At 39.2% G+C, this 25,197-nt stretch overlaps 1 protein-coding gene across 1 annotated transcript; it reads left to right on the forward strand.

Annotated features, from left to right (window-relative positions):
• The first annotated feature begins 657 nt into the window (after positions 1 to 657).
• Positions 658 to 21,265, forward strand: Sec22b (SEC22 homolog B, vesicle trafficking protein). Its single transcript, XM_051199558.1, has 5 exons — positions 658 to 868; positions 6,764 to 6,873; positions 11,131 to 11,291; positions 12,971 to 13,117; positions 19,252 to 21,265. Exons 1-5 carry the CDS (start codon positions 794 to 796, stop codon positions 19,404 to 19,406), a joined length of 648 nt encoding a protein of 215 aa, XP_051055515.1. The 5' UTR covers positions 658 to 793; the 3' UTR covers positions 19,407 to 21,265.
• Positions 21,266 to 25,197: the final 3,932 nt, after the last annotated feature.

A 25,197-nucleotide genomic window follows, 5' to 3' on the forward strand; every position in this document is an offset into this window, starting at 1 on the left:
ATGTTTGTGGACCATATGCATGCAGAGGCTGTAGAGGCTAGAAGAGATATCATATCCCCCTGGGAGTAGAGTTACAGATGGTGTGGACCACTATGTGGCCCTATGCAAGAGCAGCCAGCGTTCTTGACCCTAGCCGTCTTTCCAGCTCCTATTTGCTGATCTCTTGCCACAAAGTGTTTAAGAACCTATGACAGGATAAACACTTAGGCCAAAAGAGAAAAGAAATGTTTGCAGAGACATACACAAATGTAAAAAAAAAAAAAAAAGTTATACATGAAATGTTCTATTAGAACATCTGAAAATAAAAAAAAAAGAAAGAAAATCTGAAAATATATAGCTCTTCAGTCTAAAAGTTCGTTCTCAGTCACCTTTCTAGCCTTTTTCGAAAACGTCAAGTGTAAAGAAACTAGAAAATTGTTTCAGCTTGGGTGCCACGACCCTTCAAGGGACACGATGTAATGAAAGCAATACACAAACAAACAAACAAACAAACAAACAAACAAATAAATAAATAAATAAATAAATAAATGTCACAAAAGTGGCCGGGACCCGGATAGTTGGAGGAGGTAGGAGGAAAGACCGCGGAACTAAAGTTCAGGTGGTGGCAGTTCCCGGTGGGAAGCCAGTTGGAGGGACCGGTAGTGGAACGCTCTGGAGCTGTTTCCGGCCACCTCAGCGGGAAGTGGAGACGCCAGTGGCTAGCTGTTGGGGAACGGAGCGGGAGGTGTAACTGGCCGCCGCGGGAGAAGAGGGGACAGTGACTGAGGCGTCCGAGTCTCCATAACCTGCGAAGATGGTGCTGCTGACAATGATTGCCCGCGTGGCCGACGGGCTTCCGCTGGCCGCTTCGATGCAGGAGGACGAACAGGTAAGCTGCAGCCCGAGCCCCGAGCCCTGCAGCCCTGCGAGCTCGCCCTGCTCCCAGTAATGGATCCCTTCCTTGGACAAGCGAGACCCTGGCGACCTCGCAGCCCCCCCCCCCCCTTCCCCGTAGCTCTTGTACCGTTTGCGGATGGAGAGACTCCCTGTGAGAAGAAATCTTTGTGGAAAGAGTTAGTTCGGTATTGCCGGTTCCTCTTTAGACATCCCCGGAGAAAGGGTCTCTTTGGCTAACTCTGATCACACACCCAGTTTGAGGTGAGTTTTTAGGGACTTCCCTGAAATTCAGGACTGTCCTTTTATGCTACTGTTGAGGCTGTTGACTGATACATCTAGAGGAAGATCGGCCCTTCGTCTCTTCACCTCGTTTTCCTGTAGCACCTGATCCTTGACCTAGCCTGATGACATCTTTTGAAATGGGATGAGGTAATCTTGCCACTTATAAAGTTGTCAGAGTTCAGTATAGTGCCTCCTTTCACAGTTATGCCTGATTTTCACCTGCTCTAATAAAGTATGTGGTTCAAATGAGCCCAAGAATGTGATCTGAACAAAGGAGATTGGAGGAGGGGCGGAATTTTTGTAGACGACACGTACTTTGAGAAATATTTTTTTTTTCCCCCAATGAGGGATAGCAGTGGGATAGAGAGGGACAAAATCTGGCCAGTTGATTGAATTCTAATGGAGGAGGGGACCAAAGTAAATGTGAAATGCTATTTATTATTAGTGGGCCCCTAGTTTCTGCTTTAATCATCTTCTGAAAATTTCATTGATTGTTTCCGAACTTGGTATTTATTTGTCATTGATCTGCCAAAATGGGTTGCTTTGTTTCATTGACAAGAAATTCTCCACTGAAGTCTTTTTGTCATTGTGGTCCCATCATTTTCCTTTAGTAATTTCGATTCTAGATAATATTCTTTCTAAGCTTTTAATGTCTGCAAAAAGTATCAGTTTTAGATTCATTTTTACCATCATAGTGGTACACAGAACATTACAGAGTTCCTGGTAGACGGCAACACGATCCTGAGCCTGCCAACTACAGTATTTCCTCAGACCTCATATCATCTGTGTTAAAGTTCCTGCTCTTATCACCCCTCATAGAGAGGGGAACAGTGAGGCTTACAGGGAAAAGGCCATTTGTTTATAGTCACACAGCTAACAAGTTGGGGGAGGGATTTTTACCTGGCACTGGTCACATTTGGTGCTGGGTGATTCTTTGTTTCAAGAGACTGTCCTGTGCCTTGTAGAATGTCTCTTAATATCCTTGACCCCTACTTCCCGATGGCAGTAGTGCATTCTCTGTCTTGTCCTAATAGCTTGAACAACTTTGTCCTTCAGGGACAAAATCAGTCCTGGCTGAGAATTGCTGACTATGGTAATTGCTGTTTTTTAATCGGTATCAGTTTGGCTCTAGACCAGAATCTTTGTTCCTAACCACTGTTCTGTATTGCCTTGCATTCTGTATTGAACCATGCATTCACTTCTTACTAACATAGAAGTAACTTGTTATAAAAAAAAAAAAAAAAAAAAAAACTGGGACATGGTCTACATAGCTGGATCTTGTCCTGAATTGATCCCTCTGCCTTAACCTTTTGAGTGCTAGAATTACATTACATTACATACCACCACACCCAACTCAGAAATAACTTCTAAGACATAGATTATCTTGACCAAATAGTTTTATATTAAGTCCTCTAATTGTCCAAGCCAAAGTAATTCATGTAGTTTTAGTTACTGTTACTCATTAGGTTATTTTTAGATGTTTACTAGTGGCCGGTCCCTATATATGCTGTCAAGACGACTGGTTATTCAGATAATGCAGTGGAGAGTGGCACCTATACTATAGACAGGGCAGCTTATACAATGTTGACTATGTGCTTAACGAGAAATTTAGGCTTAGGGCAAGTACAGGTGAACTTTTCTTCCCAAACTCAGACTTGCTGATAGTCCTATTCGTTTTCTCCTTCTTTCCTCTCTCTCTACCTCTCTCTCTGTCTCTCTCTTCCTCTTTCTCTCTAAGGACATGTTTTTCCTTTTAGGATGTTTGCAGTTTCTTTTGTCTGGCTTTCTGTTCTACCTCAAAATTACTGTATTTGCTTGAATTTTGCACTGGTTCTGGAAGGGCAGTTCAGCTTTGGGAAATATGTTAGAGCTAACCAGCTAGATGATAGAGCTCCAGTAAAACAAGCAACCTACTGTAAAATTTCCCTTATTTAGGGTTGGTTACCATACTTGTCTACAGAGGAAAATGGCTGGTTCTTGGTTGAACTGGCCTTTGACCAGCTGAGTTTATCAAGGATCTATAAATGGTAAGACCTTAGCTCAATGTTCTTAGAGAATGCAGTGATCTTTGGCAGTGCTAAAGTATGCGGGAGGTGGGAGATAATGGAAAGGATGAAGTAATTATCCATGATCTCCATGTTGGGTTGGTACTTGGCTGTTACCCAGCAGTTTAGGGGTCACCCATTCTTCGTAAGTGTACCTGATATATTCATTTACAAAACCAAGCCAAATCTGAAACATTCTTAGAAAGGTAGAAGATGATACTTGGTAGCACCAGTTATCTGCCAGGCCAAGGTGAGATGGGAAAAGTCCTGAGGTTCTGAGGCAAATCACTGCCGTGTGCCTTTTGTAATACAGAGGCAATCCTAAGTGTACTAGACGACCCTAAATATACCTCCCAGTGGGTGACCTCAAGTTTGCCTCATGGCAAAGCCAGCAGCTGTTTTCATTCTCTCCGTTATTGGGTTACTAACATATCATATAGGGCAGACAGAGGTTTTATTTCTTCTACATGAAATAGAAAGCATAATCAGGGCATCTAGGTATTTTTAGCTGAGCTAACTGACTGTGAGCCCTTTGTGACTTTGACATTGAAAGCAAGCTACATCTATCTGTAAAGCAGTGGTTGTTGTTTTGCTGGGGTCTCAATCAGCTACCACATAGTTCCTTGAGCTTTTCCTGTGAATTATATGATTGACAAGACATTGTCTAGAATGTGGATTTGTCATAGTTCTTGAAGCAGGGGTTGTATGGTCAGTTACCCAGGCCAAATCCTAGACCATCTCCTTCTAGCCCTAGCCCTATAGAGTCCTTGGCCAAATTCAGTTTCTAGAATATAATACTGGAGTAGTAATTCAAATCACCTCCTAGAGTAATTATGATTTTATTAGTTAAACTATCTAAAATGTTGAAAATAGTTCCTGACAAAAAAGTGTTAACTTTATTTCTGAAGCATTTTTTTCAAATTCCTGCCTTTCTTTAAATTTACAAACCAGAGTTACACATAGCACTCTTTGTACAAAGACACAATGAATAGGAATGGAAGAATAATTTTTATACTGTAGAATTAATCCATGCTTATTTAGAAAGTTTAGTGACTTATATAACCAAAATGTCCAAGGTTCTAATGATGTTTATTTCCTATAATCTATACTCAAATATTCTCATATTTTCTCCTCCTTCCTCTCCTTTCCTCCTCTTCCCTTCCCTTCCTCCCCTCCTCTTCCCCCTCCTCTTCCCCTCCCTTTGTGTATATGTGAAATTAAATAATGAGTTATACTGTAAGTTTGACCTCATTTTTCCCCTTAGTAGTTGCAGGTGCTGAATATTGTCTCATTATTAAATATTTTAGTAGTCTATTGTGTGGATATGTGAGAAAAAATATTATTTAACCAAAATGATTTTGTTCTTAATAATGGTAAGGTTATCTGAACAAGCATTAATGTTGGCTGTCATACTGTAATCTCAATGTAGACTTGTCCACAGTGCATGACATTGCTTTGGTTTTTGCAAAATGATTCCAACCATTATTTCTTATAATTGATATGACTTTTAGTTTTGTTCTCTTAGGTTGTAGTAACATTTACATTATGTCTCACAAAGTTAGGAGACTTACACCAATTTTTATTTGATTGGCAGGGTTGTGTTTTGGTTTGGTTTGGATTTTTTTTTTTTTTTTTTTTTTTTTTTTTTTTGCCATCATTATCTTCAGCTGTGTCTTTAAGGTATTCATATTCCTTTAGCAATTGAAAAAACAGTGTTACTGATTTAGGAGTGAAGATTGCACATAGTATTTTCTAAGATCACTTGGTGATTCCAGTGTAAAGCCAGGTTTGAAATCATAAACATGTTCTTCTTGTCACTTTAGTGACATTCCAAACATTAATTGGGTCCCTTACAAGTGCTGTTATGGGTTCAGATCTCTTCATGCCACATAATGTCTTTTTGAAGGAAACAGATTGGCAAATACCATTCATATATAAAAATAGGATGTTGTGCACTACTTCTTACTGACTGAAAAACATGATAATGTTTGCTAACATATTCTGGCTGACCAATCATGGATGGATGGATGGATGCATTCATACTAATATGATCATTATAAGGTATGCATTATAAGATATGTTTAATATGTGGGTTGATATAATATCTAAATATATACATATTTTGATACAGAAGCATTATAACGGATCATTGCCATAAGAGCAACACTAAAGGTGAATCCACAGTGCATTGAGTGAACTCTGCCTGACTCTCGTGGCTTACCTTATGCTTATTCATTACCTCATTCATATTGAAATTCGAGGTCACCACCTTTCTGTACTTGTATCTTTGCAGACCTGCCATGTTATAACTGACTTCTTGTTTCTACTATTAGCTAAGTGGTGTGCTGTCTAGAAGCTTAATATTTCATGATGTGTCGCTCCCAGAGTGTGGGGACTAACATAACCATTTTTATTTCAGCATTATAAGATACCTGCCAAAGGAAGGCTAGTCTGTCTTTTAATACAAAACAAAAAATTCCAAAACTGGGATCATTGGGGCTTTGTGTGTATAAATTGGGTGGCTTATAAACAACAAAAGTTACCTATCTAGGTCTAGAGACTGAAAATGAGAAGCCCAAGATGACAAGGTTAGCAGATTTGGTATCTGCTGCTAGTTCATAGATAGCAACTCTGTGTGAGTCTTTATGTGTTACAGGGGCCAAATTAGCTTTCTGGGATTTCATACAGGGACATCAACCTCAACCATTAGCGCTCCATTATTATAACTGACCATCTCCCTAAGGCTCCACTTTCTTACCATCAGCATCGTGGTGAAGTTTGCAGATCTGGACAGTAGAGACCTTCAGACCATAGCTAGCAGGAAGTCCTCTCCTCCCCAGGGAGAGGGTGAATTAACAATGTATATTTGTTTCTCATTCTTCATGTATTACTTTTCTCCTTTGACTCTAGTAGATTAGTAAGGTATAATGTTTATCCCTCCTTTTCTTTTAAAGAAGTTGCGCAGAGAAATACTAACTATACCATTTGAGTGTTACCCTTTTTGCACTTATCCCTCTTTATCAAATTTGCTACCTAAACTGGAGAATCAAATAGGTTCATGTACTAAAGGACAGCTGGCATCTATGCCTGGTTGCAGTAGTAGTGTTCAATCACAGGCAGCAGATGGCTTTACTTAAATGCTCCTCTACTTTTGTGGAAGATTCTGTTGATGCTCCAGCATAAAAAAGTGAGATTCACCAGTCTTTGGTTCTCAGAACTTTGTCCAGGATGTGTCACAGGATGTACAGTTTCATGCCAGTAACTGTGAGGGGAATGAGTAAGGAGGACCATGATGAGCTAATACTGAAATGAACACTGAGTGCCTTACATGTGGTTGGCGTACACACTTGTGCTTCTTAGCAAACAAGTACTAGGGTCTTAGAAAAACTAGGAAATAGGTTTTCTTATTTGTTCTAAAGAGTAAAACATTTTTCTTTATTGAAATGAATCTTATTAATAGCTAAATAAAGGACCCTATTTACATAGTATTCTTGTCATGTCATGATGCTTCTGATACAGCTTTGTGTGCTACATTCTTCAATGAAGTTATCTTCTTTCAGTCAGGTCGGGACCTTCAGCAATATCAGAGTCAGGCTAAACAACTCTTTCGAAAATTGAATGAGCAGTCCCCTACCAGATGTACCTTGGAAGCAGGAGCCATGACTTTTCAGTGAGTATAGCTCTGATTTCCTTGTGATCATTTAAGTATGAAATTCAGTGATGTAACACCTTATAATAATGTAACAGTAGGGGCTGGAGAGATGGTACCATTGTTAAGAGCACTTACTGTCCTTGTAGACGACCCGAGTTCAGTTCCCAGTGTCCATATCAAGTGGCTCACAACCACCTGTAATTCTAGCTTCTGAGCATCTGATGCCCTCTTGTATCTTTCGAGGTTACCTTGACTCATACACATACCTCCCCCCATATACTCTATTTTTAAATGTACATGTACTCATGGTTTTTTAAAATACTTAAAAAAAAATAGTAACAGTGTTGTTTGCACATGTGATGCTTTGTGTGAGAGTGTGTACATGTGTGCACGAGTGTGCATGCTCTAGTACCAGAGGACAACCTTGGGTGACATCCTCAGGCTCTATCCACCTTTCTCTTTTTTTCTTTTCTCCACAATCTCTTACTGGCTTGGAACTCTCAAGTAGGCTGAGCTAGCTGGCCAGTGAGCCACAGGGATCTGCCTGTCTCCTTCTCCAGATCTGGGATTATAAATGAGTGTCACCACACCTGGCACTAAAATAACAAAACATGTGTTCTAGGGATCAAACTTGAGGGTTCAAACTAGCAAGACATATAGTTTACTGACTAGACCATCTCCCAAGCCCAGAATAGTAACAGTTTCTTAAACGTAAAGATAGCTTTAAATATAGGCTCTTTATGGAAGCACTTTATCTTTCTCGATAACTGAAATCTTAATTTTTTTAAGTTAGCATACTTACATTAGTTTAACTTTTTAATATTTGTCCAGCAGATTCTATACTATACATATCATACAATAATAGGTAACTTATTGCTTAGGGACATCGTGGGGCCAGACACAAATAGCTAGGACTCCTGCTCAAAGACTTAACTAACAGTGGTAACCACCAATTCACATCACATCTCCACGCCCTAGCTTTCTCTTCAAAGGTTTTCTCTACAAAGACTTTAAGGAGAAGCGTACACATTTAGCATCTTCCTTGGTACATAGAGAATAGTGATCAATATTTTAAAAGTATAAGAGAATTTAAAAGCATCAAAGTCAGTGGCTATAGAAGTAAGTGGTGGGTTTCTGTTTGGTTTTTATTACTGGGGATTAACTCCAGTGTCCTCCTGCATGCTAGGCAAGTACCCTACCACTGAATGATATCCCCAGCCACTCCATGGTTAAGGGCAGTGCACAAAGCTAAGACAGGGATAGGAGGAACTGTGTTACTTTCTCAGTGCTGCACCAGAGAATCTGTCAGAAGCAAATTAAGGGAGGAAAGGCTTATTTCTGTCTCCTAGAGAGTTCAGTCCATGACAGCAGGAAAGTCATAGTGGGGAGGGCTTGAGGCAGCTGCTCCTGCTGCATCCATAGTCAGGAGGCAAAGAGGGATGCTGCTACTCATCTCACTCCATCCTTCTTCAGTTCTGGGTGTCAGCCCCTGGAAAACTGATGTTTATATTTGATCTTCCATCCCTCAGAGATGTGCCCAGGGATTCTCCTAGACATTTCTAGATCCTGTCAAGTTGACAGTCAGTGTCAGCCATCACAGGAACTTTATTGGATTTTTAATTATCCACAGATAATTGATGTTAAGTAATACCAGCCAAGTTGAGTCTTTAAAAAGCAGAAAGAATTGAAAAGGAAAGACGTTATAGAAGATCACAGCAAAATAAAAAAGGATCAGCTAAGTAATGACACTAGCTCAGGTGGAAAGGTCTGTCAGGACAAGGAGGAACTGCTTGGTTTAACTGAAAACCAAACAACTAATAAGCAAGCACTGCAAACAAATGTACTTCAGCTCGTGTGCTTTAAAGAGAAAGTGGTAGACACCCATTTATAAGGTAATCACATGGTACTTAAGGCATTTTTAAAGATACTTTAATTTAGACACACACACAAAAAAAATATATAGCCATTTGGCCATGAGGTAGCATGCACCTGTAGTCTGGGCTAGTCTGGAGGCTAGGGCTGCATGAGCCCATGAGTCGAGACCAACCTAAACAACTTAGGCAAAATAATGCATATGTATCCATTTAGTTACATAATACAGTTATCTTCCGTGTCCACAGGTTCTGCCTCTGTGCAAGCCATGTCTATAGCAAAGGACTATGCATTGTGAATATTTTTTAAAACTTGTATCTGTTCTAAACAGATGTGGGTTTTGTAGTGAGTTTTTTTCTTCTTATCATTATTCCCTAAACAATAAAACAGCTATTAACAAGGCATTTGTTAGGTATTTAAGATGATTTGAAGCATACAAAAAGATACACATGGATTTTGTGTAATGGAATAGAGGATGGAAGACCTAGGACAGATCTTGTGAACCTGGAAAGAAATTTTCTTCTGATTCCTATAGGACTTTAACAGCCCTGTGTGTTTTTTTCCAGTTGAAGAGCTAGTAAAGGTTTCTTCTCTGTCAGAGCATGCTGTCTTCAAGAATGCTCATTTGTCCTAATAAGCCAGTGCTCTTCCTAACAAGAGGCACATTCAGACCAGCACAGTGCTGTAGAGCAGGGCTCATTAAACTTTCCCACTCACTTTTCTGTCCATGACATTTTTACATGACTGTGAGAACATAGGTACAGAAAATAGGTACACGAATTAAACATTCACTTGTCATAAATTGTTCAAAAATTTATTTTTAAGTCATTCTTTGGTGTACAAGTAGATTTGTTATTTATTTAAAACAAGCAAATTTACATGGTTATAAGATGAAGGGCTTTGAAGAAAGCAGTAAATCCCTACTGGGGTGTTTAAAGAAAGGGACTAGAAGAAAAGGGAATATAAAAGCTTTAAAGAAAAAAGAAATACAGAGGCTTGAACATAGGAAAAGGAATGGAATTTCTCCAGGTGAGAAAGAATAGCTTAGGCAGGTTTGTGGGGTCCAGTGCGTTAGAGACACCATATCATTTGACTATGATAAAGTGTGACTTGATGTTTCACCTGAAAGGCCATCAACACTACCAAAGTGTAACTTTATTTTACTGGTATCGTGTGTTCCTGTAGCTTTGAAGTAGGGCAGTAAGTCCCGTTTACTTCTCTGGGAATGAAACCAGCATTATAAATGACTGCAAGTTGAAGTCAAGGAGGTCAGTGTTATTAAACATCACTGTGTGCCTGAGAGAGTGCGTAAGTCTGGAGATGTTCTTTGTAGTATTCTAGGATGTCAGGAACAGAAGGCAGGAATGCAAATTTGTGTCAGACTTTGTGCTTTTAAACTACCTAAACCAAGGAACTTCTGACTTTGTCCACTGCACATATAAGCCCTATTAGTATATGTTCTGTTGAACTAAAGAGTACTGTGACTAAAAGGTTTGCAAAGCTCTTAGTAGCTTAACTTATCCCCCAAGAATATTTCATAGTCACAAAGCCAGAATACCAGAGAGCTCACTGTCACAAAAAGGAGTCAGTTCCATTGCTGAATGAATTTCCAGTTGATTAGAATTCTTCTGTAGCAGGCTTTTCCTTTTGGGCCACCAACCAGCTCCCAAATCATGACAGAAACAAGTGTAACACATCCTTGTCTAGCTAAAATAATATCTACAACATTCTTCTAGCCAGAAATAGGCAGCTTGACTTTTTTTTTTTTTTTTTTTTTTTTTTTTTGTGCCAGTAAACATTATCTCAGTTAACTTCCAACTTTTTTCTCCACAAATTTTTAGTTCTATTTATGTTGTGACTAGAAGGGCTTTCATATGTGTGCACTAATATTTTTGTCATACAGGGTCAAAGGATGGATGGAGTCATTATACCTGTAGCTTTTGAAAATAATCTCTTATGTATTAATATAAATTGAAAAATTGTGAAATGAGTAATCAGTTACAATGTGCCTATTCTCTATTTACTTTTATGTATATGAGTGTGTGTGTGTGTGTGTGTGTGTGTGTGTGTGATGTACATGCCTGGTACCCACAGAGATCAGAAGAGGTGTTCAAATTCTCTGGAACTTGAATTACAGATGGTTATGAGCTATCCTGTGGCTGCTGGTATTGAACTCATCCCCTTCAAGAACAAGTGTTCCTAAGTGCTGAGTCACCCTTGCCAGCTCTGTTCTTTTGGATATATATGTTTAGTAATTAGTTTCTTGGTTCTAATAATTTGAGATCTGAAGTAAACCTTTTTACTTAGGTCAAATGTTTTTAAATGTTGATACAGTCCTAAAAGTCAGCCCCAACATGAAGTATAATTCCTTCATAAGTAACTCTGCCTTGCTTCTCCCTCCAGCTACATTATTGAGCAGGGGGTATGTTACTTGGTCTTGTGTGAAGCTGCCTTCCCTAAGAAGTTGGCCTTTGCCTACCTGGAAGACCTGCACTCGGAATTTGATGAGCAGCATGGGAAGAAGGTGCCCACTGTGTCTAGGCCCTATTCCTTCATTGAGTTTGGTAAGACTAGACTGCATTTCTTTAATAAGGGTGTAAATATGGTAGAGAAACATTTTGATACACTGGTTATGTAATATGGACATGTTTCCCCCTGGAATTTGCTTAGGAAGAGTTTGATTCTATCCCTTCTCCAAATTTACCTTTTTTGTCTTTTTGAATGAAGGCTTCCTTCTTGTCAGTAAACTTCTCTGGTCTTTTGTCCTTTTTCCCATGTGCTTTTTGTAGTTTAGCTTGTGTAACAAATTGTACATGACAGTATACTTGACTACCTTATCATAACTGAGTTTTTTTTTCTCCAATCTATAGACTCACACATTAAGAATAATTTTATGGAAATCAGAATTTGGAAATCAGGAAAAATGATTTTTTTTATTTCTCCAGTAGAATAAGAACCTCTATAGAAAATATGTGGTATTTAAAAACCCTGTTTGCTCCATTCAGAACTAGCAAGTTTGAGTGTCTGTATTTGCACAGGAATTATGGGAAGATTCGGCACCAATTAGCCCTGTAAAAGATTGTACTGTTAGTAGGTCAAGGGAAATGGCTTGTGCACAGTAAGCTTTAGGAGCTAGAACAGGCAGAATCAGAATACATTGCTGAGATCTTAGTCAAAAGAGAAACACTTTTGTGTCCTAGAATTTCTAAAGTTTTCAAGTTTGTTAGACAGGTGTATCATCTTGCTTTTAGTAATAGAGAAAAAAATGGCCTAATGCTAATTTATATGATAATCTTTAAATGATATTTTCCTGGATAATAAGTTTAGTAAATCCAAGTGGAACAAGTAAAGCAAGTGGAACAAGGTTTCAAAGGAAATAGATGGCTTTCCCAAATAAGTTTCAGGTGAATAAAGATAGGAACGGACTGTAAGGTAAGACTAGGTATAGTGACTTGGGACCGTGAGTGCTAGTTGTTCCCATCTTCAGGCTGAAGATGTCAGGGGAAGGAGCAGCTTCTGAACTGAAAAAGAGACCATTTAGGGGGAAGACCAACATAAAGGAGTGGAAGCTTTTAGTGGAGGAATAGTGCTAGTCCAGTGAGTCCTCGGGAAAGTGGGAGTGGTTGCCTGGCAGCACTGCCCCTCCCTCCTGTTTGGCCAGAACCTGATGTGTGATGATGCATACAGGTCAGCATCCCAAAGTACAGGAGAATGGAGCGGGAACTGAAGCCAAGTCAGGTGTCAGCACACACAGCAGTACATTGTTTTGGCAAGAGTTGAACATATTTCTAATAGGTCATCCCACAGTTTTGAGAAATGCAGAACAGGCTAAGATGGATGAGACTGCACTTCTGTATTGGTGATTTTGGAAGCTTTATATCCCGTTTGATTTGAAGTTGAAGCACAGGGTAAATGTGGAAAGTAGACTGCTGCTATGATAATAAAGTGTTCCAGCATTATTTCAGGGGATGTTTTACTGGAGTGGTTTACTAGAATGAGTCTTAATATCTCCATAGATTCTGGAAGCAAATGCCTCAAACTCAGAGATGTCCCAGGAACAGTTCATCTGAATAGTCATCTTAACATTTTACAAAGAGGTCAAACCAACCACAGATGGCAGCTGTAGGAATAAACTCAAGATAGTGGACAGTGGCCAATCTTGGAATAAACTCAAGTTCTGGTTACCTTTTTCAGTGGCTTGATGGACAGGAAAATTGTTAATGGTTACTTATCATCATTCTAGATACCTTCATTCAGAAAACCAAGAAACTCTACATTGATAGTCGTGCTCGGAGAAATCTAGGCTCCATCAACACTGAATTGCAAGATGTGCAGAGGATCATGGTGGCCAATATTGAAGAAGTCTTACAGCGGGGAGAAGCACTTTCAGGTATCTGAAAGCAAAGTCGGAGAACAGCTTGTCATAATCTAGCTTGGATTCTCAGGAATTAATTACACATTGAAGCTTCCAATGTGGTGGGGATTTTACCTTGCATGATTAGTTCTATGTACTAGATCAGTGTATAGGACTCACAGAAGCAGTTACTGTTTCTAAGAATTTATAAAATGAAGTCAATTAAATACAGAAACATTTATACAAGTTAAGAAAATACTCGTACAGGTTTGAGGCAAGTATGTGTCAGGTTCTTGGGAAACATCACTGCTGCTAGGTCAGGGTTATGAAATGCCATTTTCATCAAGACATTCTTCTGATACTATAAAAAAAGATCCAGTCTGCTCTTGGCTTCCTTCAGTCACTCATTAAGTGTCTGTTGTATAGAAGGTGTGGTGCTCTATATATAGGAAGTGAAGAGAATGCAAATATATGTCATTTCCCAAGTTCACAGGTGCTATGTTTCAGCCAAGTCAGCTTCCTCCGTGTTCTTAACAATGCATTCTGACTACAAATCACCTGTCCTCTCAGAAGCTGGCTCTTGAAGACACTTGCCCTGGTCCTTATAGCTCACGTCTCATTGGTCTCCTATCTTGAACTTTTAAAATACTCAAATACTTAAAATACTTCCCTATACACTAGTATATGTGGCATATACTAGTGTAATATGTATGTTTGATTGTATTTACTTATTTTTATGTGTGCACATGAGTATGGAAGCAAGATCAGCCTTGAGTGTTGTTCCTCAGGTACCTTAACCTCGGTTTTAAAGATGGTCTGTTCCTGGCCTGTTTTTCCATTTATAGTTGGTTTTCCAATTATGCAAGACTGGCTGGCCCAGGGTTCCACCCATCTGACACCATTTCTGAAATTACACACATGTGTTACCTTTATTGACTTTGTTGTGTCAGTTCTGGGAACTCAAACCCATGGTCTCATGCTTGCATGGCAAACACTTCATTGAGCTATCTCCTAATTTATTTACTAGTATATTTATTTGGCAGATTTTAAAAAATCATCTGTGTATGTGTTTTATTATGTATATTTATATGATTATGTGCACATACTTGCTATGGATATATATGGAAGTCAGAGAGCAACCTCGGGTATTGATCCTTGTCTTCTTGCCTTCTATGTCATTTAGACTCTCTTGGTGTTGGGTGTGTGCTCTGTGTTGCTTTAGCAATCCTGGACTTGCTCTGGAGACCAGGCTAACTTTGAACTCCGGGATCTGCCTCCTGAATGCTGGGATTAAAGGGATATGACACCACCACCTGGCCCTGGTCTTTTTGTGTGTTTGTTTCAATTCAGGCAGTATCTTACTATGTGGGGCTGACTGGCCTGGAACTCAAAAAAATCTACCTGCCTTTACCTCCCAAGTTCTGGGATTAAAAGTGTGTGCCACAGTCTTGACGTAGTAGCACATGCCTTTAATCCTGGCACTCAGGAGGCAGAGGGATCTCTGTGAGGTCAAGGTCGGCCTACTCTACAAAGTGAGTTCCAAAACAGCTAAGGCTGTTACACAGAGAAACTGTCTCGAAGAAACAAAAAGGTGTGTCCCACCACACCACAAGACAGTATCTCTTGTCTTTGCATATGCCAAACTAGCTGGCTGTGAACTTCTAGGAATTTTCATGTCCCCTTGCTTCAGAGTTACAGCATCTGGCTTTAAGTGGATTCTGGGGATCTGAACTCTGGTTCTCTGTATGTGGATGCAAATGCTTTATCCATTGAGCCTTCTCCCTAGCCTATACCAGATATTTGTTATTTATGTATTGTAAATGTATACTTTATATAAATCTATATTTATCATAAATACGTAAATATATTTACTTTGTTTTATGTTTTTGAGATGGTCTTTTTAAAAACTTTTGGATTAATTTACTTTATTTATTGTGCTTGTGAGTGTTCTACATGCATATATATGTGTACACCACATGTGTATAAGCATGCACTCTCACAGAGATCAGGAGAGGGCATCAGATCCCCTGGAACTGAAGTTACAAATAGTTGTGAGAAATTACAAATAATTAAGTTCCCACCACAACTGAACCTATCTCCTCTGCGAGAGCATCAGGCCCTCTTAACAGCTAAGCCATCTTTCTAGCCCCTGGAGACAAGGGCTAGCCCTGACTCATCTGGATCCATTTGCTTCTGCTTCCTAAATGCTGGCATTACAGGTGTGTCCCACTATACACAGTTTATGTAGACATTTTAAGTAAATTAGTCAGTATGTAAAGTTAAGTAGAAAATTTTCAGTGATAGTGATTGAATTATCTAGAATAATTTTAAATTATAGCTAGATAGATGAGACTCGCATATATGTGTTTAATGTTATTTGAACATTGAATATGTACATGTAAGCTCTTGTGTATGCTTGTGTGTTTGTTTTTTTATTTTGTGTATGTAGTGTTTGTACATATATGTGTGAATGTATACATGCAGTTGTATGTCTGCATAAAAGTAAATAGAAAAAATACACAAAAGAGAATGGGCACATTGTAATTGTTTATTCATTACACAATTTTTCAATTAACATGTATTAATACTTCTAAGAGGTTATTTTTGAAAGCTACAGGTATAATGACTCCATCCATCCTTTGACCCTGTATGACAAAAATGTTAGTACACACATATGAAAGTCCTTCTAGTCACAACATAAAATAGAACTAAAAATTTGTGGAGAAAAGTTGGAAGTTAACTGAGGTAATGTTTACTGGCACAGAAAAAGCCACCTCAAAAACAGTCAAGCTGCTTATTTCTGGCTAGAAGCATGTTGTGGTTCGTCCTTTGCTGCTCTCCACCTTATTTAAGTTGGGGTCTCTCACTGAGCCTGGAGCTCTGTGAGCTCCTCGGATCTGCCTGAGTCCCTAGTGCTGGGCATTTAGACACATGCCACACCTGGCTTCTGTGTGGGAGATGGGGATCTGAACTCAGCTCCTCATGTCTGAGTGGGAGTTTCTTGCAAACCAAACCATTCCCCAGCTCTAAACTCTTTGAAGATAGATTGTTCTGTGTGTTTCACATATTTGTGTATTTCTCATCATGATGGTTGCAGACAGATTCCATAATAAATACCTTTTTAATTCAACTTTGCTACATATTTAGTAGTAATGGCTTGCCTTTGTTGTATACTGAAGAATTTAGCCTTTATGTTAATAGTCCTCAGTTACCACAGCATACGGCTTCATATTCCTTACACATCAAATTTTGAGGGTGTGTATTTTTATTTTACTAGAATTTCTACCTGAGGCAAAGTAGACTAACTCCCGAATTTATGTATTTCCATTTGTGCACTAGATAAGGTTCTCTTGCATAGCTCTTGTTTGCTGATGAACTGACAGATATGCTGTGTGACTAGGATGTACACTTCTGACTTTAAGTACATTTGCCTGCTTGGGGAGATACGAAACTACCTCAGAGAATCAATATATAAATACACACACACAAAACACACACTTGGGGGGGGGGGCGTGACTAACCATCTTTTGAGTTTCATTTGTTGTAAAAAATATAGATAGGAAATGGTTTCTGAAGGAAATTGTTTCTGTAGAAGGAAAAACCTGACTAGAGAGCATCTTTCAAGACTGAAGATATTAGCATCTTTAAACTGTGTTTTCCTCATCTTCTCTATTTTAACATTGATCTTCTCAACTCTGCTTTTCCTTCTAACGCCTTGTTTTATAGCTCATCTTCTTTGCATGGAAGGCAGAAGAGTAAATCTTGTGCATTACGACAAATCCAAATTACTTTTTTTTACTGCCTAGTAAGCAGTGGACTATGTTCCTTTACTCAAAGGTGTCACCCCTACAAAACTGCAGATTCCGCAAAGACAAGATCACGGGTGTTTTGATTCTCTCCATCCTCTAGCATATCACATGGTCCTGCTGTAATCTAGACATTACTGCATGACTCTAAACAGAATCTTGTCTTTATACACCATGTGTTTCAAAATGCTCATTTCAGTCTGGGAGCAGATTGCGTGTCATACTCTGGTAGGAAGATCACAGGTTCAAGACCAGCCTGGGCCTCCTAAGAGCACCCTGTCTTAAGCAGACATCTGATTGCTTGTTCCATATGACCTTGTCATTGTTGCTTTCCTGTTCTCATAAGTGTAGAGTCATTCAGCAATTGTTTTTAGCAAAGCTGTAATTTAATAAATGGTTTTGATAGAGATTTAAACAAGGGTCTTAAGAGAGAGAGATTCCTGGGAGATCAAAGGAACTGTGCACTAAAGATGTGGATGTAGGCTTCTCAAGAAGAAGGATCTTGGCAGATGTTTATTGAGCACTGACTGTGTGTCCTGTCCTACATACTCAGGATACAGCAGTAAACACATTATTTACAAATCCCTGCCCAGCTGGACATAATTATGTTAAAATCAGCCAGACTCAGAAAGACAAAACACTGAATGTCTGCCATCATATGTGTCAGTGAAATTAGGGAGGGGCCTATGAGAGAGCAGTGAGAGAAATCTTAAAAGATAGGGGGAAGGGAAAGAAGTTAATGGAATTCCTGTGATGGCAAAACAGAAAAGGCACTAATTAGTGAGGGGTAGGAGGCAGGGAGAGAGGAAGCTGAATGATAAAAAAGTATAATGATACATATATCTAAAAGGGTAATAATGAAATTCATTACTTTTGTATACTAAACATTAAAGTTAAAATGGGAGAAAAAGATTCCTGACCAGTTGAGATAGCTTCTGATAGACTGGCCAGAGAGACAGATTGAGCATCATCATGATTATTTCTCTCCCCAAATGTCCCTAAATGTTTTTTTTGGTTTTTTTGTTTTGTTTTAATGACTGGGTTTTTTTGTTTTTGTTTTTGTGGTTTTGTTTTGGTTTTTTGTTTGTTTGTTTTTGTTTTTTTTTGTTTGTTTGTTTTTGTTACTGTTAGGACCTGTTGCTAATGTAATAACTGTTGTGCTTAGGTTAAGTAATACCATATCTCAATCAAAACCAGTCTGATAAGTAACTAAATATTCCCAAACCATTGTCTGTTTTTGTCTGTCGGTCGATTGATGTTTTCACTAAGCAGCAGGGGCTGGCCTTAAACTCCTGGTCCTGTGTCTCAGTCTCCATACTATGGGTTATAAGGCATGTGCCATCACCCTCACTTAGAAAGCATTGTCAAGGAAGAACAAACCAAGATTATGAAACAGGTTTTCAAAACTTTTCCAAAAACAGTTGGATTGGAATTCATTTATGTCAATCGGAATATTTGCTCTCATTGCTAGCATATGTAAGAAGACAACAGCATTACAGTGTTGGGGGCAGTCTTTGTTGAAAAAAAAAAAAAAGGCTTAACTTACTAGATATTTGTGGGGTTTGTTTGGTTTTTCTAGAACCTGTCTCTGTATTTTAATTACAATTTAACTTCTATGTGTGTGTGTTGAAATACTATGTCTGATAGCTTTGATTTTGTAATAATCTTTACTCTGTGAAGAATCTTGGAATTAGCAATCACCATGGAAATATAGCTTAATTCTCAATGTCTTATTAATTGATTTTGGGGGGCAGTTATTCTAGTCTTATCCTAGATGTGATTTAGACCACTTATCATGTGAAGACAATATTAAGGATAGAGAGATGGCTCATAGGTTAAGAGTGCTTGCTGTTCTTGCAGAGACCCCAAGTTTGATTCCCAGTACCCACATCTGGTGGGTCACAGTTGTCTGTAACTCCAACTCCAGAGGATCCAAAGCCCTCTTGTGACTTCCAGGGCATCAAGTGCACATGTGCAAAGACACATGCACACACACACATAGACATAATAAAAATAAATTCTCAGGTAATGCTGAGCATTCAGCTTTGCATGTCTACCTGTTCCAAGCCTTCAGCAACACACACACACACACACACCACACACCACACACTCGCACGCACACATGCGCAAAGATGTAGAAACATCAGGTAACACTTATCAGGTGTTTATCATATGCTGAAACTCTCACCCTAAAGCAGTCTTATATCCCTACTCAAATTTTGATAATGCAGTTATTATTGTTAAACATAGTTTAAACTCCATGGTCTGTTTGCTCTGCCAGTCATTTTGGTTATTTTTATGCCTGAATGTTTTGATAAAATACTTCAGGGGTCTAATTAATGTTTTCTTTTTTCCTCTTTTCAGCATTGGACTCAAAAGCTAACAATTTGTCCAGTCTGTCTAAGAAATACCGCCAGGATGCGAAGTACCTGAACATGCGTTCTACTTACGCCAAACTTGCAGCAGTAGCTGTATTTTTCATCATGTTGATAGTGTATGTGCGGTTTTGGTGGCTGTGAGGTGTAGTGAGCCTAGTCACTGGTAAGGGAGAACCTAGAACCCAGCAGGTGTATGTTTTCAGGAAACTGAGCTCACAGGGCTGTGTATTAGAACCCAAGTGGAACTTCTGCCTCTAAAGACCTTGCAAGAAAAGACCTGTCCTGAAAATGAAAGATGGCACCTCGTTTAAGGAAGCTTAACCCATGTGGAAGTCTCTTTGGGGGCAGAGACTTTCTCTGGGTACTAAGCCATATGTATTAGGGAACAGTAGATTGTTTGTTTTGTTTCTTTCCCTCCCAGTACATTTGTAAGACAGCAGAACTGGGGCATTCTCTGTCTCTGATGGAGCCATCAGTGAAATTTAAGGTAGCCAACCTGTGCTAGCAACATCCTAAAATTCCCTTCAAAGAAGGCGGCCCTTTGGGGAATCTTAACTTCAATCGACATTCCTTTGTTGGTGACATTTATGATTGACTTTCCAGTAAGACTCAAAGTATGTGAAGGTTAATTGCTTTTATGCACAGATCCTGTGTGTTGGCCACTGTAGGAAGCTAACCTTTGTTATTTTCCTTTTTGTATTTTGCTTATTGCACAGTTGCTTTGGGGTTAAATCGGTTACATTAATATTCCTTGAAATTATATAGTATTGCTTGACTAAAAGGCTAAAATTTTTCTGTCATTTACTCTTTTTTTGTTAGTTTTTATTCTATTTTTTGTTTTGTTGAGACAGGGTCTCTCTATCTTCAGCTGTCCTGGAACTCATGTAGACCAGGTTGGCCTTGAATTCACAGAGATCCATCTGTCTCTTCATTTACTCTTTAAGACTTAAATTCTCTTGGGACATTATTATTTTGGCGTGTTTGATCTCTGTAGAGTGGGTGTACTGTAGGGTAATGAGAGGCCCTGCTTTATCAGGAGAAAGACCCAGCCCAGAACTCCAGCTTTGGCCTGTCCCTTACTCCCACTTTTCCCTCTCTACTTTTCCCTGTTCTTGGTTTTCTTTCCACCATAATTTGCTTAAATCCTTGGATTCATCCCATAAATATTCAGTCAATATATTCCCAAATTTCAGAATGTGACGACGTACTCAGCAGTGTAGGTAATTAAATGTATTATCTTGGCCAATCAGCTACTCACACACAAATACTCAAGTACATTATAGAGAGCCCCTCATTCCTCTTTCAGTTCTTGTAAATTCTGCAAGAATATTCTAGAGGCGTAGAACTCATGAACAATGACTTCTATTAACCAATGAAAGTACATAAGACTTCTTTCCCCTTTTTGCTCAGGGATAATGGGGATCTCACCTTTTACCTTCTGAGGTAGAATTTTATAAGTGGGAAGAATAGGCCTTTGAATATTATCACAAGGGCCTGCAATATAACCTATAACCCCTGCAGATATTACAAACATTTCTTTAAATTGTACTGGAAAATGAGCCAACTTCTTATTTCTTAACATCTTTGGAAAGACTTTTAGTAAGCAGTTTTATAACCATAGGGATCCTCACTGCTGCCCTGTTCCTGGTGGAGGACAATAGTCTCACTTCCTTATGAGAAGGCCAGTAGGGATGCTTATTGTGTTCCTGATCATTTCAGAACTAGAATAAATGTTCTTCTATTGCGAACATAAATCTGCCAATTAGAATTTTGTGCATGAAATACAAAATGACTTTTTGTAGAGAATACATGCTTTTAAGTCCCTAAAAGGCTTGTCCCATAAATAGTGATATTGGCAATAAAAGCTGTGGAAGACTGAAGACCTAAGTAGTTGCACCAGCTTTTGGTGCTTCTCTAAGAGTGGAGAGCGGCATCTCACTGTTGAGAGTTGCATGCTGCAACCCAATGGTCAGCAATGAAATAAACACTTCTAGAATGTTCCCTTCAGTGTGAAGTTTTGTTGTCTAGTTAGTTTATATGTACACATATCCTCTCGGCGCCTTCTACCTCATCTCAGTAGTCACTGAAGTAGACGTGTGGGGTAAGTAATGAACAGCAAAACAAAGTGGTGAAGGTCCAGGCAATGTACAAAGAGAAAACAGCGCCATCTCTGGTGTGTGATTTTAGTAGGTGGTAGCAGGAAGATCTGACTAGGGAAACATGTCCACCAACAAACAGGCATCCCACGTAGAATTATAACAACAGTATGGTGTTGGTGAGGGCACGTTAAATGACAGCTAACTTGTTTCTAGAGAAGTAGAATAAGTATTCTAAACAGAGATGACTGTGTGTGAAAGACACGTATAACAGGTGAGACATCTGGTTCATCCTAGCTCAGGATGAGCAGGGTCGTGACTGGACTGGCATTGCTTAACTGCTGAAGGCTTGACAGTACCGTAGTTGTGTGGGATGCTCTCGGGTTTGTAGTTTCAAACAATCGAGTTGACTAGAATGTAAAAGATTATCTAGACTGGAAGTTTGGAGATAGAATTGAGGAGCCATCAAAGGGGAATTAAGTAGACCAGTTTCAAGTAGTTTTCAAGAAGGGTGTGATGAGAGGTTTCAGATAAAAGCAGCTTGTCTACAAACAAGGAGACTTGCTCTGAGATACAGAAGAGTCAGACAGTGTCCAAGGTCACAGCTCAGAAGCTGGAGCCAAGACTTGAACCGATCTGGCTCCAGAGTCTGCTTTTGTTTTAAATTTTCAGGTAAGTATATGAAGGGATGGATTTCATCATGGCATCTGCATATGTATGAGACAGTGAAATTATTCTCTCTTGTTCCTCTCCCTCAGGGTAGTCAAATAAAATAAGGACGAAAAATGTCTTTTGAATTTAGCAACCAGAAATTTGGTAATACAAATAAAAGTGATTCTAGAGAGCTGAGCACACAGGACAGGTCACCATGGCGGCAAGCTTGACCCCGTGGGTGAGGACAGCTCACAAGTATCTTTCTTGGTTATTGTGACACTGAACATCATTGCCCGTTTTATTAAAATGTCTCATGGTGTCAAAGTTTAGAGATACTTGGCATATTGATCCAAACCTGGTTATTTTAATGTTTTACAGTGATTCTTGAGCTTCCTGAAAACTCTTTAAAAAGTATATGAAAGTGTGTGTCTTTACTTGAGGGAATATGTGTTGCATCCATCTCTGGCCAAACAAGGGCACACCACTGTTCAAGAAGTCGTGGATGAGGGTGGCCCAGGATCTTTCCTTTAATTCCATTCCGGATGCATAGTATGTAGAGCAAAAAGCTAAGTACCCAGAGCCCTTGAAAACTGCCATGACTCTATGCACAAAATTGTTTCTGTTAGCTGTTTTCCTATAAGCAGAAATAGTTCTATTAAATATTATTTTTTTTCAGTTCTAATTACTCCAATCACATGTAAGGAGTTTAAATTGTATGTTTGTAAGAAATTTTATTACAAATATAAGTTAAGAAAGACAGTATTTCCAGCACCGGTGAGGCAGAGGCTGGTGAATCTCTGCATGTTCCAAGCCCATCCTGGTCTACAGAGTGAGTTCCAAGAAAAACCAAGAAAGAAAGGAGAAAGGAAAGGAAAGAGGGAGGGAGGGAGGAAGAAAGGAAGGAAGGAGAATTGAGCCGGCAAGTTGGCTAAATGAGTAAAAATGCTTGCCACCAAATATTACAATGTGAGTTCACTCCCTGGAACTCAAGTGATGAAGAGAGAGAGAATGGACTGCCTCTGACTACACACGTGCTGTGGCACACACATGCCCATCCACATACACACAGCAAACAAATGTTTTAAAAAATTAAGAAAAGATCATTTCCATGTATGTAGGATTTGATAAGATATAATAAAACCCCTCACAATTTAAATTCTCAGCCTTAATAGAAATTTTCACGACTAAATCCAGAGTGCTGCTGGCTAGAAGACTCTTGCTTCTGATTCTGCGCACTTAATACTGGTGGCTGAGCCTGTCAGCTAAGTTGTTCAAGGTGCTTCAGCAGTATGCAAATAGCCGGGGTTGTTAAATGTTACTGTTTCTTAACTGCTCATTAGCCCACCAGACTAATTGCCCCTTGTGATATCTTGGTTTGAGTAGAAGAAACAAATTGAATCTTACATCCCATCACTCACTAGCTGGCTCTCTTGGTGTGAACACAGCATCCCCCTAGTTCTTCCTTGTGTTGCATTTCAGCCTTTGCTTCTAGCCCATCTCCAGTTTTTTGTGATTCAGGCCAACCTGCATAGTAGCTGGACCCTCACAACCACTACTCTTGGCTGGGATTCTGGGGTTCCACAGCTGCCACATTTGGCTAGGACCCAAAGTGGGCAACAGCAACCAAAGACCAGAACATCCGCCCAACAAATACGAGGCCAGACATCTACCCCAAGAAACACTTCAAAAGTCATAACTCCAGAGGCCAAAATCCTGGTGCGAAAATACAAACATGAGTAACAGAGACAACATGCCTCCTTCAGAAGCCAGCGACTCGACTCCATTGTGTTAGCCCCTGAGACAAGCAATTTAGCTATCACTCATCGCTGTCAGGCAGGATAAAGCCAACAAGTAAAATTATATTTACTCATCTGGTTCGTAATTTTTTTTTTTTATTTCAAGTACTGTAACAGTAATGTTTTAGCTTTGAAAAAACTAGAATTCAGACTTTGATATAGTAACATATACTGGAATCAATTCACTTAGTCCTAGGCATTTTAGACGTTATTATTTTATACTTTTTTGTTTTTTGCTTGCCTAAAGTTGTATAAGTAGCACATTGAAATACTTAGGCTGCAAGATATTGATTCATTACACCATCCTGCTTACTGGCTCTAAGGCATGACGTGGATATGTTTGTCCTCCATGTTTACTTTGTTCTGTTAAGTTTCTGTTGGCTTGCTTATTTCAAAAGCTACATATGTTCAAGATTTTCATTTGCATTACCTGCCATTTTTCCCTTTGTTCTTTTTAAAGTTTGTTCCTGTGATATTGTTTGCCTTTTTTTCACCCTTGGCATATGTTACATCTTTGTATTTGTTCTCTTTTAAAATTCGGTCTCAGCATTACTCCAGTGTTTTCTATATCTGATTCACTAGGGGGTTAACAAAGTGAAAATTTTTAGAAAAAAAGAAAAACTCCTTCTTATGTTCCTTTGTCCATTCTCTTCAGTCTACCTCATTTCCTTTTTCATTTCTCAGATACTGTTTTTATTTGTCGTAATGCTGTGGCATTGCTTCGTGAGAGCTTTGAAATTTACTGTTTTATACTATTTTTAGACCTGGTTTTATTTTTAATTGGTTTTATAGATCTCTCCCTCTCCTTTCCCTCTTCCTCCCTCTCTCTCCCTTCTTCTCCCTTTCCCTCTCCCTCTTTAAGGAGCCCTTTGGAGAAAAAAAAACTGTAAGCAGTGCAAGACTTCAAGACACAAACTTCTCTGGTTTTCCATAGTGAGAGCTTCAGCTATTGCATGTATCTCTGGTAATTCTCAAATTTGCTTATCTTCAGACTCAAGTTTAGAGACTATTTTTTGAGACAGGGTTTCTCTGTAGCTTTGGAGCCTGTCTTGGAATTCGCTCTGTAGACCAGGCTGGACTCGAACTCACAGAGATCCTCCTACCTCTGCCTCCTGAGTGCTGAGACTAAAGGCATGCATCACCAACACCTGGCTTAAAGACTCTTTTTTGCTGTTTATAAGTGTTCCATAAATAATTTATTTATATCTAAATCATGTACCCCATTGGCTTGAAGATAAATCTGACCAGCTTCCTAGTGTCCAATTCCTTTACCCAACCTACATCAAGTTGTGAGCATCTGATGTCCCCTTGTTTGCAAACCTCGAACTGAACTGTTAACCCAGCTGTTTTTCATAACCTCCAACCATTTCCTGTCCATCTCTTCCT

Source organism: Phodopus roborovskii, unplaced genomic scaffold, assembly GCF_943737965.1.
Source record: "Phodopus roborovskii unplaced genomic scaffold, PHOROB, whole genome shotgun sequence".
NCBI classification, from domain to species: Eukaryota; Metazoa; Chordata; class Mammalia; order Rodentia; family Cricetidae; genus Phodopus; species Phodopus roborovskii.

What these genes read in the sequence shown, in the direction of transcription:
- Sec22b (XM_051199558.1), top strand. Translation starts at nt 794, where the DNA reads ATGGTGCTGCTGACAATGATTGCCCGCGTGGCCGACGGGCTTCCGCTG. An exon ending in CTATTCCTTCATTGAGTTTG is followed by an intron (nt 11,292 to 12,970) that starts GTAAGACTAGAC and finishes TCATCATTCTAG; the next exon opens with ATACCTTCATTCAGAAAACC. An exon ending in GCGGGGAGAAGCACTTTCAG is followed by an intron (nt 13,118 to 19,251) that starts GTATCTGAAAGC and finishes TCCTCTTTTCAG; the next exon opens with CATTGGACTCAAAAGCTAAC.